The sequence below is a fragment of the Saimiri boliviensis genome, chromosome 17 (assembly GCF_048565385.1).
Source record: "Saimiri boliviensis isolate mSaiBol1 chromosome 17, mSaiBol1.pri, whole genome shotgun sequence".
Taxonomy (NCBI): domain Eukaryota; kingdom Metazoa; phylum Chordata; class Mammalia; order Primates; family Cebidae; genus Saimiri; species Saimiri boliviensis.
In genome coordinates, this window is record NC_133465.1 from 52,516,708 (window position 1) to 52,534,727 (window position 18,020).

General features: G+C 32.9%; 1 protein-coding gene across 9 annotated transcripts in view; it reads left to right on the plus strand.

Moving 5' to 3' along the window:
* The window catches only part of EFCAB13 (EF-hand calcium binding domain 13), a 277,023-nt gene that overhangs the window by 246,051 nt on the left and 12,952 nt on the right, over positions 1-18,020 (plus strand). For all 9 annotated transcript variants that reach the window (XM_074388801.1, XM_074388793.1, XM_074388794.1 and 6 more), the window contains 6 exons: positions 479-583; positions 8,588-8,692; positions 13,052-13,153; positions 13,938-13,991; positions 14,661-14,765; positions 15,310-15,363. In XM_074388801.1, coding sequence (XP_074244902.1) covers positions 479-583; positions 8,588-8,692; positions 13,052-13,153; positions 13,938-13,991; positions 14,661-14,765; positions 15,310-15,363 — 525 coding nt within the window. The remainder of the gene's footprint in view (positions 1-478; positions 584-8,587; positions 8,693-13,051; positions 13,154-13,937; positions 13,992-14,660; positions 14,766-15,309; positions 15,364-18,020) is intronic.

Below are 18,020 nucleotides of genomic sequence, written 5' to 3' on the forward strand. Positions count from 1 at the left end.
TTTTCATAATTAATTTAAATATATATACATATTCACATTGGTTTATAATTTTCTGTGTTTTATTTTTTAAATTTATTCTAGCTATCTTAGATTTTTCTCAATTTTGGCTGTGGAAATAATAAAATTTAGCCTTAGATATCAAAATTTTAGAGAAGCTAGTATATCTTGAGATACAGTGAGCAAACAGAAGTTTATTTGTATGGATACTTATATTAAAAACTATTTGAAAAATTGCCATATTTCTGCCATAAATAACCTGAGTGGTTTATCAACTTTCAATGTGCTGCTTACGTGGGTTTATTTTGGACATTGGATGTAAACGAATACATTAATTTTAGTTCATTAATGGCCCTCTTTAAGCACTTAAGTATCCCTGGACTCTTCTTTATAATAAAATTGATAATCATGATGCATAAAAATTAATATTTATTACATTTTGACTTTTGTTTCAATTGCTTCATGTCTTCCTCTTTTATAGAGTTGCCAGTCAAAGTTCATGACATTGACAGTATACTCGGAAACATGGCAGTCAAACTCACAGCTGAGGAACTTAATGATCTCACCCCAAATCTACCAGTAAATGGTAATAAAATTAATAGCTTTCCACTCTCAAGAGAATTTTGGATTCTTAATAGCTTTGCACCCTAAAGAGAATTTTGGCTAATATTTTTGATAGTTAGTACTTATTTGGCTTAGATTAAAATGATTTTTTTCCTCTTAACATATTAATCTAAAGTTAGTACTTTTATATTTTTCATTCATTCACTCATTCATTTGTTTAACAATTTTTTATTAAGCACTACATATCAGGTGCTATGCTAAGTGCCAGAGATACAGTGGTAAGCAAAAATAGACATCGTCCTTGGCTTTGGGGGACTTAATGTAAACAGTCCTTAGTGTACCAATAGTAGCTGAGAAAGTTGCTAGGGCCTTAGTCAAATTAATAGTTTTCATAAGAACTAGAGCTACCAGAGTTTCAGCCAATATGTACAACATTTCCCTACTTATTTATAGACATGGATTCTCAAATTGTTGAATCAGATTTCATGAATCAAGGACAGAATTGTCTGTCTTAAAGAAAAATTTGAATTCAAATTGAAGTGTGGTAAATTACAAAGTTATCTTTACTTTAAAGGAACTAAAATAGAATATATTAAGCTAGACATGGGCCAATAATACAAAACAATATTCCCTAGGAACATCTTACTGAACACTGTCTCTTACATATAAAAATGTTTGTTCATATGTCTTGCATGCCATTTAGTTATAACTTTGCCATGGGTTGCATACTGTTTCACCATTGCCCTATGGAAAGCTCATTCCCTAAAAGATATCTTTATCAAATCATTGCTTCATTTTCAGTACTATTGATGTACGAATTAAAGACATGTAGTTAGATGTTAAATATATGAGAAAGTGACATCAGCAAGATGGCAGAATAAAGGTCCCTGCTCTAGTTCACCTCACAGAAACACCAGTTATCAACTATCCACAGACAAGAATGCCTTTGTGAAAATCTCAGAACCTGAGAACAAGGCTAAAATGCATCCCCTTGGCATACAAAAATGGAGGAAAACTATATTAGAAACGTAAGAGGAGAGATTTCATTTTGTTGTAGCATAGCACCACACCAAAAGAGATCCCCTGAGCTGATGGTTTCTCTAGTGAGAAAAGAGATCCTAAAGTGAACATCAAGCTTCCCTACTGTTCTGGAAAATTTTAGGTGGGCCAACTTCTGTCTTGCCTGATGGAGAACAATGGGGGAATTGGCAGAGCTAGACAACCTGGGGTCAGGTAGGAACAGAAAAAGGGATACATGGTTCACAGTGCACTGACATTGGTGATGGCACTGCATTCTGCTGGCAGCCATGCCCAACCAGAGAGCCCAGCCAGTGGCTCCCTGAAGCCTAATGGTCAGAAAATAGGTTGAATTTGAAGAGGTCTACATCAAGACACATTATAATTAAATTGTCAAAAGCCAAAGAAAAAGAATTTTGAAGACATCAAAAGAAAAGTAAATTATCACATATAAGGGAGCCTCTATAAGACTAACAATGGTCCTTTTGGGGGCTTAATGTCAACAATCTTTACTGTACCAATTAGTAGCTGAGAAAGTTGGCTTTTAGGAGCTTAATATTTCTCAGCAGAAATATTGTAGACAAGAAAATAATTGGATCATATATTCAAAATATGAAGAGAAAAAAAATCTGTTAACCAAGAATACTCTATCTGGCAAAGCTGCTGAAAGAGACAGAAATACTTTCCTGTATAAACAAAAGCTGAGGGAGCTTATTATTATTAATTTATTGCCCTACAATAAATGCTTAAGGGAATTCTTTAAGCTAAAATGTAAGGATGCTAATTAACAACATAAAAGCATCTGAATTATTAAAACTTACTAATAAAAGTAAATATATATAGTTAAATCTGGAATTTTCTAATGTTCTTATGGTGGTAGGTAAATCACTTTTGACACTAGTTTAAAAGTTAAAAGAAAGCATATTAAAAATTACTATAACTATAATAATTTATTAAAGGGCACACAATACAAAAATATATAAACCATATATCAATCATCTAAAATGTGATGGGGAGGAAGTAAAAGTATAAAGTCTTTTTATTTACTATTGCCCAGGCTGGTGTGCAGTGGTGTGATCTGAACTCACTGCAACCGAGAGCCCTCCCTGGCTCAAAGCAATCCTCCTACTTCAGCCTCCAAAGTAGATGGGACTGCAGGTGCACACCACCACACTTGGCTAGTTTTTTTATTTTTTGTAGAGATAGGGTTTTAGCATGTTGCCTAGGCTGGTCTTGAATTCCTGAGCTCCAGCAATCTGCCCACCTTGGCCTCTCAGAGTGCTGGGATTACAGGTGTGACCCACCATACTCAACCCTTTGTATATGATTGAAGTTAAGTTGTCATCAACTTAAAATAGGATGTTATAAGATGTTTTATTTAAGCCTCATGGTAATCACAAAGGAAAAAACCTGTAGCAGATATGCAGAACATTAAAAGTAAGGAATCAAAGCACACCAGCACAAAAAGTCATCAAATCACAAAAGGAGATACAAGAGTTGGGTTAAACAGACTAACCTGGGATGTGGCAAAATCTTTATATTGTATTTTTAAAAATCAAGGATGTGTTTCATAAACTTGGATAACTACTCAAAGAATAGTAAAAAATATATATAGTCACTCCTTGATATTTGTGGGGGATTGGTCCCTGGACCTCCCACAGATAGAAAAAATCATGGATACTCAATTCCCTTATGTAAAATGACATAGTATTTGCATGTAACCTATTCACATCCTCCCATATATTTTAAATCATCTCTAAATTACTTATGATATCTAATGCAATGTAAATGCTATGTGTTCAGTACAGGTACCACCCATTTAAAAAAATATTTTTGGCCTGTGGTTGGTTGAATCTGTAAATGTGGAACCCAGAGATATGGAGAGCTAACTGTGTAAACTGACAAGCTAATAAAGGGAATAATGGAAAAATAAAAATAATTCAAGAGAAGAGAAGAAGTAAATTTAAAAAGAGAGAATGAAAGTATAACAAGTTGCCAAATAAAGAAATAGTAAATGTTGATTTAACTAAAATAAAATATTATATTAAATGTAAATGGGACAAATATTCAAATTAAAACAAAAAGATTGTGAGTCTAGATTTAAAATAATATATGCTGCTTATATGAGACACATCTTAAATATAGAGAAAAGTTGCAAGTAAAAGGATGGATACATAATACAAACACAAATGAAAATAAAACTGGTATAATTAAATTAATACCAAGCTAAGTAGAGATTATGGCAAGATAAAGCAGCACATTGCAGCATGATAAAGGAGTTAATTCATGAGGAAGATAATCCAGTTCTAAATTTTTATGTTCCTAATAATGTAATTTCAAAATATATAAAGCACAGAATGACAAAACCTAATAGAGAAATAAATCCTCACCATAGAGACAACAACATATATCCTTCAGAAATTGCTAGAATAAGCAATCACAATTTATCAAGAATATTTGAACACCATAATTAACAGACAGTTTACATATATAGAGCATTGATGTATGTTTCAGCAAAATTAAAACTAAAAAACTGTTACTAGGATCTTCCCTGTGAATCGTTATGAAATAACTAGCTCTTCTGCTGCAAACAATTATTAAACTGGACTATATGTATAAGGCTACTGTTTTCAAGGATTAGACAACAGAAAGTACAAGACTCTGATCCTTGAAAGAAGAAAAAATTATGAAGCGAGCCTAAGGACAATTTTCCAGTCATAGTTTAGGAAGCTAAAGCCCAGGAAGAACGCAGTTGTCACATGGAGCTGAGGCAGTTATAGATTAGAGTTCAAGGCTGTTGAAGCAGATGGAATCTGATGGGCATAGTGCCAGTGAGAAGAGGGCTGAGTAGGAAGTAAGGCAGAAGTCTGTGGGGTTGGGGGCGTGCTCTGAGTTCTGAGCCAAGGTTTAGATTGCAAGTGTTCAAAGCGATGCTACACTAGGAAGTGACTGCTACAGGACTGAAAGTGGAACAAAGACACTAGAAAAAATACTTAGAGATGGTTGAAAATGAAAATACAACATACCAAAACTGTGGGATGCAGTGAGGGCAAGGCTCAGAGGAAAATTTGTAGATGTAAATGCTTACATTAAAAAAGATGGAAGAACTCAAATCAATAACTTCACATTGCACTTTGAGAAACTACAAAAGGAATAGCAAACTAAATGCAATGCTGGTACAAGGAAGGAAATAAAGATTAAAGTGAAGATAAATAACACTTAGACATTTTGTAGAAACACAATAGAGAGATTAATGAAACCAAAACTGAATCCTTCGAGAAGATCAACGAAATTGACAAACCCTTAACTAGACTGACAAAGAATAAAAGAGAAAAGATACAAATAACTAAAATCAGAAATGAAAGTGAGGTCATTACCACCAAAGTTACATAAATAAAAAGATTTATAAGAGAACATTATGACAATTGTATGGCAACAATATAATAACTATGATGAAATGGGGAAATTCCTAGAAACACAAATTGCCTAAAATAACTCAAGAAGAAATATCAACAGGCCTATTACATGTAAAGAGATTGAATCAGTAACAAAAATTCTATGTGCTTTGCAAATATAAGATCATGTCATCCACAAGCAAGGATAATTTGACTTCCTCCTTTCCAGTTTGGATGTCCTGTATTCTTTAGTCTTGACTAATTGCTTTAGCTAGGACTTCCAGTACTGTATAGAATAACAGTGGTGAAAGTGGGCATGTTTGTCATCATGTTCTGAATCTTAGAGGAAAGGTTTTCAGTTTTTCCTCATTCAGCATTATACTAACTGTGGGTCTGTCATATATGTTAAGGTATGTTTTTCTTCTACCTCAAGTTTTTTGAGGGTTTATTTAGTCATGAAGGGATGTTGAACTTTATCAAATGCTTTTTCAGCATCAGCTGAAATGATCATATGTTTTTTGTCCTTTAGTCTGCTATTAGGATGTATCACCTTAATTGATTTGCATATGTTGAACCATTCTTGCATCCCAGGGATAAATCCCATATGGTCATGATGAATGATCTTTTTAATGTATTGTTAAATTCAGTTTGTTAATATTTTGTTGAGGATTTTTGCATCAGTATTAATCGGTGATATTGGTCTGTAGTTTTCTTTTTTATGTGTCTTTGTCTGATTTTGATATCAGGGTAATACAGGCCCTGTAGAATGAATTTGGATGTATTTTCTTCTCCTCTATTTTTCAGAATAGTTTGAGTAGGGTTGGTATTAGTTCTTTAAATGTTTGGTAGAGTTTAGCAGTGGAGACATCAGATCCAGGGATTTACTTTGCTGGGAGAATTTTTATTATGGCTTAATCTCATTACTTGTTACTGGTGTGTTCAGGTTTTGGATTTCTTCATGGTTCAATCTTAGTAGGTTGTATGTGTCTAGAAATTTGTCCATTCCTTTTCCAAGGTATTGCCTTTTTTTTTTTTTTTGCTCATCGTAGCCACTAATGATCCTTTGAATTTCTTTGGTAACAGTTATCATGTCTTCTTTTTCATCTCTGATTTTATTTATTTGGACTTATTCTCTTTTATTCTTAGTTACTCTGGCTAATTGTTGATTAATTTAACTTTTTTTAAAAAACACAACTTTTTATTTCATTGTTCTTTTGTATTTTCTTCATTTCAATTTCATTTATTTCTACTCGAATATTTATCATTTCTTTTCTTCTACCAATTTTGGGTTCGATTTGTTCTTGCTTTTCTAATTCTTTAAGATTTATTGTTAGATTATTTGAAGTTTTTCTTTTTTGATGTGGCACTTACAGTGATAAGCTTCACTCTTGGTACTGCTTTTGCTGTATGCCATAGGTTGTGGTATATTGTGTTTCCATATCATTTTTTTCAAGAATTTTTAAAATTTTCTTCTTAATCTCTTTATTGACCTATGGTCATTCAGGAGCATATTGTTCAACTTCCATGTATTTGTACATTTTCCAAAATTCTTCTTGTTACAAATTTCTAATTTTATTCCATGGTTGTCAGATCTTCAGTATTATTTCAATTTTTTTAATGTTGTAAGACTTGTTTTGTGGCCTAACATATGGTCTATCCTTGAGAATAATCCATTTGCTGAGGAAAGAACTTGTATTCTGCAGCCATGGATGAAATGTTCTGTAAATATCTATTAGATCCAGTTGGTTTATACGGTAGATTAAATCCAATGTTTCTTTGTTGATTTTCTGTCTAAAAGATCTGTCCAATGCTGAAAGTGGCGTGTTGAAGTCTCCAGTTACTTTTGTATTAGAGTCCATCTTGCTGATTAGCTCTAATAGTACTTACTTTGTATAACTGGGTGCTCCAGTGTTGGGTGCATATATATTTAAAATTATTATATTCTCTTATTGAGTCAACCCCTTTCTCATTATATAGTGACCTTTGTCTCTTCTTATAGTTTTGTCTTAAAATCTATTTTGTCTGATGTAAGTATAGGTACTCCTGCTCTTTTTGGTTTCTTACTGGCATGAAATACCTTCTTCTATCCTTTATTTTCAGTCTGTGTGTCTTGATAGGTAAAGTGTATTTCTTGTAGGCAACAGATCAGTGCATTTTTTTTTTTTGATGTATTCAGTGACGTTATGTGTTTTGATTGGAGAGTTTAGTTCATTTACATTCGATGTTATTATTGATAAGTGAAGACTTACTCCTGCCATTTTGTTATTTGTTTTCTGGTTGTATTGTGGTCTTCTCTTTCTTCTTTTCTTCCTTCCTATCTTCCTTTTGCGAAGGTGATTTTTTTGTGGTCATATGATTTAGTTTGTTTTTTATTTTTTGTGTATTCATTGTATGATTTTTTTTGTTTGAGGTTACTACGATGCTTGCAAATACTACTTTATAATCCATTATTTTAACCTGATAACTACTTAACACTTTTGCAGAAGCAAACAAACAAGCAAAAATAAAACAAATAAAGACTCTACCCCTTAACTTCATTCCCCTGCTTTTAAGCTTCTTGTTGTTCCTATTTATATCTTTTTGTACTATGTCTTGAAAGTTGTAGTTATATTTTTGATTGGCCATTTCCTATTTAAGAAAAGAACAGTTTACACACCACATCTACAGCATTATAATATTCTCTTTTTCTGTATACTTACTGTTGTCAGTGAATTTTCCACCCTCAGATGATTTATTATTGCTCATTAACATCCTTTTCTTGTAATAGCAAAAAATTAGAAACAATCTCAACATTCATCTACAGAAGAATGGATCAATTCATGTTGGAATAACATTATAATAGAATAATAAACAGTAGTTCAAATGAATGAAGAAGAGCTTCATGTCTCAACATGGGCAAATCTTTTTTAAAAAGCAAAAGAAAAAAGTTGAATTAAAAATGCAAGTGGCAAAGGAAACTCACATTATGAAATGAGATATATAAACTTTAAAGTTATGCAAAACTACTTCACATATGCATGTACAATGTACATGGGTATTATAAACACTGTATTTAAGACAGTGGTTCACATGAGGCAAAGGTGAGAGAATAGTAGGGCTGAAGATAAGGAGAGTTTCACAGGACATTTTTCTACAAGGATAGTGTTTATTCCTGAAGCTGGATGGGATACATAAGTGTCAGTGGTATCTTCATCAAAATGTTACATCCCTGTAATATTTTGTAATTTAACAAAAAAATGAGAGAAACTATTCAAAATTATTTGATAAATTTACTCAGAGAAGAGAAAATTGTTTAGTTCAGGAAACAAGAATAATACTTCCCTACTCTTGGTAGTATGTGACTTTTGTCTTTGCTATTTCTATAAATGGTCTAGTAGGTATGCCATAACCTTTAAAAGTTAATTATAAAAACTTACTTTCCCCTTCCTAAAAAAAGCTCAAGGGTAGACATTTTAATTATACTTTTATTATTGACAGTCTTTTTTCAGCTGAACATACCTCATTGGACCTTAGTTTCCTTGGTGAAATTTATATCCATAATACACAATAATTCATAGCCTTTGTCACATTTTATGGTTATTCAAATTTGCTTATATTCCCCTCTTTTTTCCAAGGAGGAATTGTTGATGTCACGAAACCAGACACTGTCTTGCAAAACGTGGGGATGAAACTCACAGGAATGGAAAGTAAAGCCTTGATAGAGAACTTACTTGTTGATGGTGAGCATTTAAACTTTTGAACTGATAGAGATAATGTGAGAATGTGAACATTTATATAATCACCTCTATAAAAAAAAGTCTGCCATTAAGAAAACATTTATAATAACTTAGAAATGAACTCAGAAAGAAAATAAGGTGATATTCTTGTAGTTTTATGAACATTTGTCAGTGACTCCTTTAAATTTGAATTGAAAGGAATGCTGAACACATAGATGGGACTGACCACATATTGTATAATTCAGTTTATATGAAATATCCATAAATCAACTGAGACAGAGAATAGTTTAGATTCCCTACCAGGGGCTGGTTACTTTAGGCTAATGGAGATGAAATTTGAGGTAATAAAAATGTTTTTATATTAGATTGTGATGATATTCACCTAGCTCTGTGCATATGCTTTAAAAAACAACACCATATGCAATTGTACACTTTAAATGGGTGACCAAGCACAGTGGCTCTTGCTTGTAATCCCAACATTTGAGGAGGCTGAGGCGGGAGAAGAGCTTGAGCTCAGAAATTTGAGACCACCCTGGGCAACATAGTGAGACCTCTACTAAACATTTTAAAAAATTATCTCAAGTAAGTTTTTTTTTTGTTTTGTTTTTGTTTTTGTTTTAATTCTCAGGCCAGGCACAGTGGCTCATGCCTATAATCCCAGCACTTTGGGAGGCTGAGGCAGGGGGATCACAAGGTCAAGAGATCAAGACCATCCTGGCCAAAATGGTGAAACCCCATCTCTACTAAAAATACAACAATTAGCCAGGTGTGGTGGTGTGTGCCTGTAGTCCCAGCCAGTCCGGAGACTAAGGCAGGAGAAGCACTTGAATCCAGGAGGCGGAGCCTGCAGTAAGCCTAGATGGCGCCACTGAACTCCAACCTGGCGACAGACCGAGAAGAAATTCTATTTCTGTCACTATTAATGATGATTAACAATTAACTCTCTAGTAACAGACACCAATGAAAAGGAAATCAGTAAATTGCTTAAAGTAATGATCTTAAGGAAATTCAATGAGATACCAGAAAATGCAGAGACAGTTTGATGAAATCATGACAATTCATGATATGAATGAGAAATTCAACAAAGAGATGGAAATCATAAAAAAGAACCAAACAGAAATCCTGCAGCTTAAGAATTCAATAGACAAAATTTAAAAATATAGTACAGAGGCTCAACAGCAGACTTAATCGAGCAATAGAATATCTGAATTTGAAGATAAGTCATTTGAAATTACCCACTCAGAGAAAAAAAGAAATAAGAATGAAAAAGAGTGAGGAAAGCCTATAATACTTATGGGATACCATTAAATGAACAAATACTCAAATTATGAGAGTTCCAAAAGGAGACAAGATGGGAAAAGGCACAGAAAACCTATTAAATGAAGTAGCTGAAAATATAGCAAACCTTGTGAAAGATACATATATCCACATCGAGGAAGCTCAAAGATTAACAAATAGATTCCACCCAGAAAGTCTTCCTTGAGGCATATAATAGTACTTACTGAAATATATATTAAGTACAAAAAGAACTTCAAAGGAATCTTAAACTTCAGTTAATACTTTTATCATTAATAATAATAAAGTGTAATATTGTGACTATTACAGGTAGTTACAGAGTAAAACAAATATTAAATATTTGATAAATAAAAGAAACCAAGACATTTCAGGCTTTTTTCAAGATATTTCAGTATTGGAAAGAAAAGATACAAATATAAAATCAAAAAAGTTATGAAAAACCTGTAATTGTGAAATATGAACCACAACTATCAGTACAAAATCATGGTTGGTTGTTTGTATGCTTGCCTATTTGTTTTAAATAGGAATTTCCTTTACATTCCTAAAAAGGATTTTAAAGGATTTGAAAACCAATGACAGTTTAATTTCGGTGAGAAAATCTAGTCCTCAGATTGTTGTTTCTTAATAATTTCCACACTAAAAAGAGCCCCAGAGCTCCTTGGAGAAAGGCTGCTTCTGGATCTAAGATAGGGAAAGTACAAAGTGAGTGTGGGATATATTCAGAAAGCAAAGAAGCATTCAAAGATTAAAGTGTGCATGTCCAAAAAAAACAGGAATCAGCATGGATAGACTACCACTGGTCATGTTTACCACAATCTAAGCATTAAAAGAAAGACTGGAAGGACTGGGAGGCCAAGGCGGGCAGATCACCTGAGATCAAGTGTTCGAGACCAGCCTGCCCAACATGGTGAAACCTTGTCTCTACTAAAAATACAAAAAACTTAGCCAGGCATGGTGGCATGCACCTGTAGTCCCAGGTACTTGGGAGGCAGAGGCAGGAGAATTGTTTGAACCCAGGAGGCAGAGATTGCAATGAGCTGAAATCATGCCACTACACTCCAACCTGGGTGACAGACTGAGACTCCATCTCAAAAGAAAAAGAAAAAGAAAGAAAAAAAAAGGAGGGAGGGAGGAAGAAAGGAATGCCTATAATTTACTATATATAATTGGAAAAAAATTCCATGATTCCAGAATGATTCTAGTTTATTTGAAATATAAGGAATAAAAAACATGTTAAACAATACCACAAAGAAAAAAATTAGATAAATTCAGAATGTGAGGCATTCTGCAAGAAAACTGGCCTAGTCTTTTTAAAAAGTCACTGTTCAATGTTAAAAAGAAAATGTGGGGAGCCTTTTTCTTTTTTTTTTTTTTTTCACAGTATCTCCCCTGTTGCCCCGGCTGGAATGTAGTGGTGTGATCTTGGCTCACTGCAACCTCCCTCTCTCAGTTCAAGAGATTCTTCTGCCTCAGTCTCCTAAATAGCTGAGATTACAGTTGTGCACCATCACCACTGGCTAATTTTCATATTTTTAGTAAAGACAGGATTTCACCATGTTGGCCAGGCTGGTCTCAAACTCATGACTTTAAGTGATCTGCCCACATCAGCCTACCAAACTGCTGGAATTACAGGAGTGAGCCATCATGCCTAGCCAACTTTTACATTTAAAGAGACAAAGAGAGTAACTAAATGAAATGTGAACCTTTGACAGAAACAGCTGTAACAGATGTTTGGGGGACAATTAAGAAAAATATTTTAAAATATGAACGAGATATAAGATGACACAAAGGGATTATTGTTAATTCTCTTAGGTGTGACTATGCTATATATTTATCAACAATGTCACATAGGAGAATATCCTATTTTTAGAAGATTAATTGCATGCTGCAGTGTTTAGTGATACTAAGTTATGATGTCCACAACTTACAGTCAAATGATTGAGGGAAGAAAAACATATTAATATATATACTAATGAAGAAAAACATATTTATACATATTCTCTTATATAAAAAGTATATATATATATATATATATATATATACTCATACATATGGAAAGACACTATAAGAGAGAAAAAGTAAACTACGATGAGATGTTAATATTATTTCATGTAAGCGGTGTTGGTTCATTGTACTATTCTTTCAATTCTTCTGAATGTTTGGAACTTTTTAGTATAAAATGTTGGGGAAAAAACATAGTGCTGAGTAGTATGAAGTACCTTAAATGTGAATGAGATGTAATAAGAAGACAGATGAATATACAGTACTCATTTGGCCTTTATGTCATTCACTAATAATTACATTGTCAATCCTGCAACCTCTCCAACATATAGATTCCATGTGACTTTTTAAAAACAGATTTATCTTTATTTAACCAGATAATCAACCATATTGTTTAGAAATTTATCCCATACTCTCTTAGAGTTTATAAACTTAGTGTGGAAGATGTAATTACATGCCAAAAAAGTTAATGAAAAGATGAGCTATTTATATAAGGAATTTAGGTAACTGTTAACTGATATCTCTCTGAGATTAAATGACAAAAGATAAATGAAATGTTTGGTATGATGTCCGGTACCAAAAAAACAATACATTCCTGTAAATATTAGCAATCATCATCATTAGTAGTAGTATTGAAAGATTACCTTTTAATCCTATGTATTGGTCAAAATTATGTTAATTATTGTCCCAAGTTTGCATCCACTGATCAGTTAATTGGTTTAAAGAAAAGATCCTAATTTTAATTCCATTGTCAATTTCATTTATGTATTTGATTCAATGAATTTTTTCTCTTTATGTTGAAAAGTATAATCATGATTCATAGGAATTAAGTTTTTTCAGTGTGGAACACATGTTTTAAAGCTAGATTTCATGAACACTTATGAGGTCCATGGATGGGCTTTAGCACATCCTCCTAAATCCTAATGCCCAGCTTATAAAAACGCATATTCGTGATCCACAGATTTTCTCAGATTCTCAATGAGTATGTGTCTCATAAAAAAAACTTAGAAATTTTTTTTTTTTGAGTCACTGCACTTTCCTCACAGGCTGTCTATTTCTGATTAGGGAAGGTTGACATAAACGACCTGGACACCATTCTAGACAACATGGGAATCAAGCTCACGGATAAAGAACTTGAAGATCTGAAACAAAGCCTACCAGTCGGTGGTGAGCATGCTAGATATCACTGGTTTTCTGAGCTTTGTGTTTTATGGACCTTTAGCATTAGAAGGAAAGGGAAAATAATAACTGAGTCTTGCTCTGTCTCCAGGGCTAGAGTGCAGTGGTGTGATCTCAGCTAACTACAACCTCCACCTCCTGGGTTCAAGCGATTCTCCTGTGTCAACCTCTCATGAAGCTGGGATTACCACGACTGCTGCCACACCCAGCTAATTTTTGTATTTTTAGTAGAGATGGGGTTTCACCATGTTGGTCAGGATTGTTTCGAACTTCTGACCTCAGGTGATTCACCCACCTAGGCCTCCAAAATGCTGGGATTACAGGTGTGAGCCGCACACCCGGCTGGAAAAGAGAACTTTCTATAGTGAAAGTTCAAATAAGACAGAGTAACAAAGTTGGAAATGTAGTATTTTGAGTACTAGTGGCATGATCAATACAAGAGCTTTCCAAATTCTGAGGACAAGAAAGCTGATCCCTAGGAAAAAGCCACTTTTGAATTCCATCTTTCCATTATCAAATATAAGATTTGCTATTTTATGGGTTAGAAAGTCAAAGTTACATTTTTCTAAATAAGTTTATATTCAATATTTATAATTGTTTCTTCATGTCCATTATATATTCTGAGTAAATATTTATCAAATGACTAAAGTGCTTAACAAAATGCCCAGTATACTTAACAAGTGCTCCTACTAGGTGTTAAAACCATAAGAGGGAGAAGATATTCTTATGATATAACATTTTATGAGCTTCAAATTATGCATTTGTGTTATAGCTGATAATAAAGTAGCTCTGAAAGCATTGGAGGATGAAGTGAAAGCTTTTACTGGTAAGCATTTGTTATAAATGATTTGCAACAAATAATTGTTTACACTAAAATTTTTAATAGTATCTTTCTAATACTATATTCGTGATATAAATTCACATCTTTTCAATATTTTGATAAAATATCTGCATTTACAGACTAACAGATTAACAGTATCTGTATTTTATCAGTAAAACAAAAAGAACTATTTCTTGATAACATTTTACATTCTTTAGTACTTTCTTCCAATAAAATGATTTCACCAGTATTTATAGGCCAAAAAAACTAGATGGACCCAGTAATAGCAGAGTGAAGCATTAAAAGGATCAAAGTAATAAATTCACTGCAAGCATCTAACCACATAGTTTTAACAAAAATAAAACATGTCATACTTTCTTGTATACTTTATTATACTAACCATCCTAATCTTAATAATTACATGACCAAATTTTCTTCTGTGCTATCTGGTATTATTCCCACTATTAAGAATATATCCCATTTATTCATATGAAGGGACAAATTCTATTTTCAGTTTCCCATTTCTCTATTTTTATCAAGAAATCTCATATTCTCATTCCTCTTCATCCTTGTATTAGAGAAAAGGCTATACCAGCACAAGTGTACTTTTACGTAACTTGAAATAATTAGATTGTTCCTTATTACTTTACTTAGGAATATTTCATTTTTTTAAAGGAGAAAAGATTGATGCTGGTGATCTACAGAGTATTCTAAAACACATGGGGATCGAGCTTACAGATAAGGAGCACAAGCAACTGCTAAAAACATTGCCCATTGATGGTAAGCCACGTAAATGCCACATGCCTTCCAGGAAACTTAATTTAATGAGCCTGTGTAAGCAGCTCTCAATCTTTTAATAGGATAATTTATCCTAAAAATGCTATAGGTTAATAGAAAGGCACTTTTGACTTGAAAAGAAATTGTCATTACCACTTCGAATACAATTTGAGTCATCTCTATGCTGCCAAATAGTTGTCTAGGTGACAAATATTACTCCCTCAGATTAGCATTAAGTTTACAATATGAGCAGTGAAAAAGTGAGGAATAGAACAACACTAGAATAGAAAGAAGGAAGTATTTGATACATGTTTTAGTATTCCAACATGGAAGAGATAGACTAATAAATGTCTCTAATACCAAAGAATGAATAGGTTCGTCACTGTGTGTTTCCATTCTTAAATGTCAATATTGTGTGACTATAAAATAGATTAATTTTAAAAGCAAATCATTAAAATGTATCTTTGTGCAGTTCTCTAATTTGTAATGTTTTGGTGAATCTCCATTACTAATTTCCCAGAGATCTGAATTGCACCTTTTCTTACAGCTAATGGAAAGTTGTTCCTAAATAGGTTGCTGAAAGATGTGGAGTATAATAAACGTGAGTAAGCTCAATATATGAAAATCTTGAAGTGTTAAATTTATATTAATAGAATATTTTATTTTGCTTATTGTGAAACATCTGTATTTTTCCTGGTAATAGCCTATACTTTATCTTAGAAGGAAATTCTCTACTGCTTTGTAATTTTCAAACTTTCTCTGAAAAACCATTCCTGTGAACATAAATAAAAGAAAGACATATAGACAGACAGAAAGAAGGAAACACAGGAAGATAGGAAGGGAGGGAAGAAGGGAGTGAGGGAAATGTTTGGCAATATATTCTAAAATTTGACCAGAAATGGTGAAAATCTGAGAGTGAGAGTTTAGGAAACATACAATTTCTTTTTTGTAGAAATTATAGATTAGTGCTCTCCAGTTATGGTTGCTTAAACCCTGCACCACATAACCTTTCCATGGGTAGGTATGTTTAAGGGTTGAGGAAACAAGTTCTAATTTTAACTTTGCTTTTAATCTCTGTGGAGTAGAACAAATCAATAAATCTACTATACTTTTGTTCTTTTCATGAAAACATTAGCAATTGTTATAGAGGTTATAAAGTTGTTCTCTTTTAAATTACTATACAGTCATTTACTATGACAGCAAATATATATACACTAGACAGCAATTGTATACATATACATATATATAAATATCCATACACTTGACAATAAATATTTATATATGTATATATGTACATATATATGAGGTTAATATTCAGTTGTATAAGAAACTTGACAGCAAATATATATATATACAGATAGTATACATATATACATATATATAGATAGTATAGTCATATATGATAACTATCTGTATAGTCATTTACGTAACTTGAAATGACTATATAAATATCTGTGCAGTCATTTACAGATAATCTGTACAGTCATTTTCAATGACTATATAATCATTTAAAACTAACACCTGTTAGTTGAACATAATAATATACGTGTATTATCAATATAGTTTTAATATTTTAGAATATTAGAATTGAAAATAGTTAATATTGTAGAATTATTTCATTTTTCTCCCTTTGCTTTTATGTTCAAAAGAAGGGAAGGTTAATGTAAATAATCTGGATGCTATTTTGGAAGTCATGAAAGTAAAGCTTAGAGAAAAGGAACTTGATATGATAAAAGATCTCCTGACTAATGATGGGCATTATGGGAAATACTGTGGTTATTTATTTATTTATTTATTTATTTGAGTCAAGATCTCACTCTGTCACCCAGACTAGAATGCAGTGGCACGATCTCCCCTCAGTGCAACCTCTGCCTCCCAGACTGAAGTGATTCTTCTCCCTCAGCCTCCCAAATAGCTGGGATTACAGGCGTGCACCACCACAGCCTCGCTAGTTTTTGTATTTTTGTAGAGATGGGGTTTCACCATGTTGGCCAGGCTGGTCTTGAAAAACCTCAAATGATCCACCTGCCTCAGCCTCCCAAAGTACTGGGATTACAGGTGTGAGCCACTGTGCCCAGCCTAAGAAACACTGTGACATTAAACAGAGGCTGAGCTTGCAGGATTAACCATGACTATTTCAAAATTTTAAATGAGTTGTTGCCCAAAAGACATTTGAATAGCCATCAGAAGAACCCACAAAAAAAAACAAACAAGGCTCTTCATTTTTATTTCTTTAAAACTTGTAATCACTTTCTTTATACATCATGGAGTAGGGCACAGTTGCTAGTGAGGAGGGGAGGAATTATTGTTTTATAAAATTAGGATTTACAACCTGTTTTTTATCACTGATCCATATACTATTGTTGCCAATCCAGGGTATAACCCAATTTGTTCGGCCAGAACTCATTCTTCTACTAATAGATATTGAGGTGCTTTCTTTTTACTTTTTTGTGACTGTAATAAATAAGTTACAGAGAAATATATATTGTATTATTGATTTTTTAAAATATGTATACTTTTAGGCCAGGCACAGTGACTCACACCTGTTGTCCCAGCAATTTGGGAGACCGAGGCAGGTGAATCACTTGAGCCTAGGACAACATAGTGAAAGCCCATCTCTACAAAAAATATTCAAAAATTGCCAGGCATGGTGGGTACACCCCTGTAACCCTTGATACTCAGGAGGCTGAGGTGGGAGGATCATCTGAGCCCAGGGTGGTTGAGGCTGCAGTGAGCTATGATCACACCACTGCACTCCAGCCTGGGAGACAGAGTGAGAGTATTCTATATATGTACATATATAACTATATATAACTATATATAGTTATAGTTATATATAATATAGTAGTATTATATATATATAATATTATAGTAGTATTATATATATATAATATTATAGTAGTATTATATATATATAAATACCTTTATAAGCACAAGAAAAGTCTAGAAGGATATATGCCAAACTGTTAGTAATGGTGGATGTGGCAATGAAAATGAGAAGAGGTGAAAGAAGGAATTATTTACTTTTTCCCTGTATGCTTGTATATTTTTTAATTTATTATACAAACTATGTCTTAAATTATAAGTTTTAAACTTGATTTATTTTGTTTTCTTAATTTAAGATAGATATCAATGATGTAAAACTATTGAAATTTAGTTGAGTTCTTAGCTGCCATTTGGTTCAGGGTATTACTAAACTCATCACGTAAGTAATTAGTTCCTAATTTAACACTATTCTCTGCCTGTTGCATGAACATA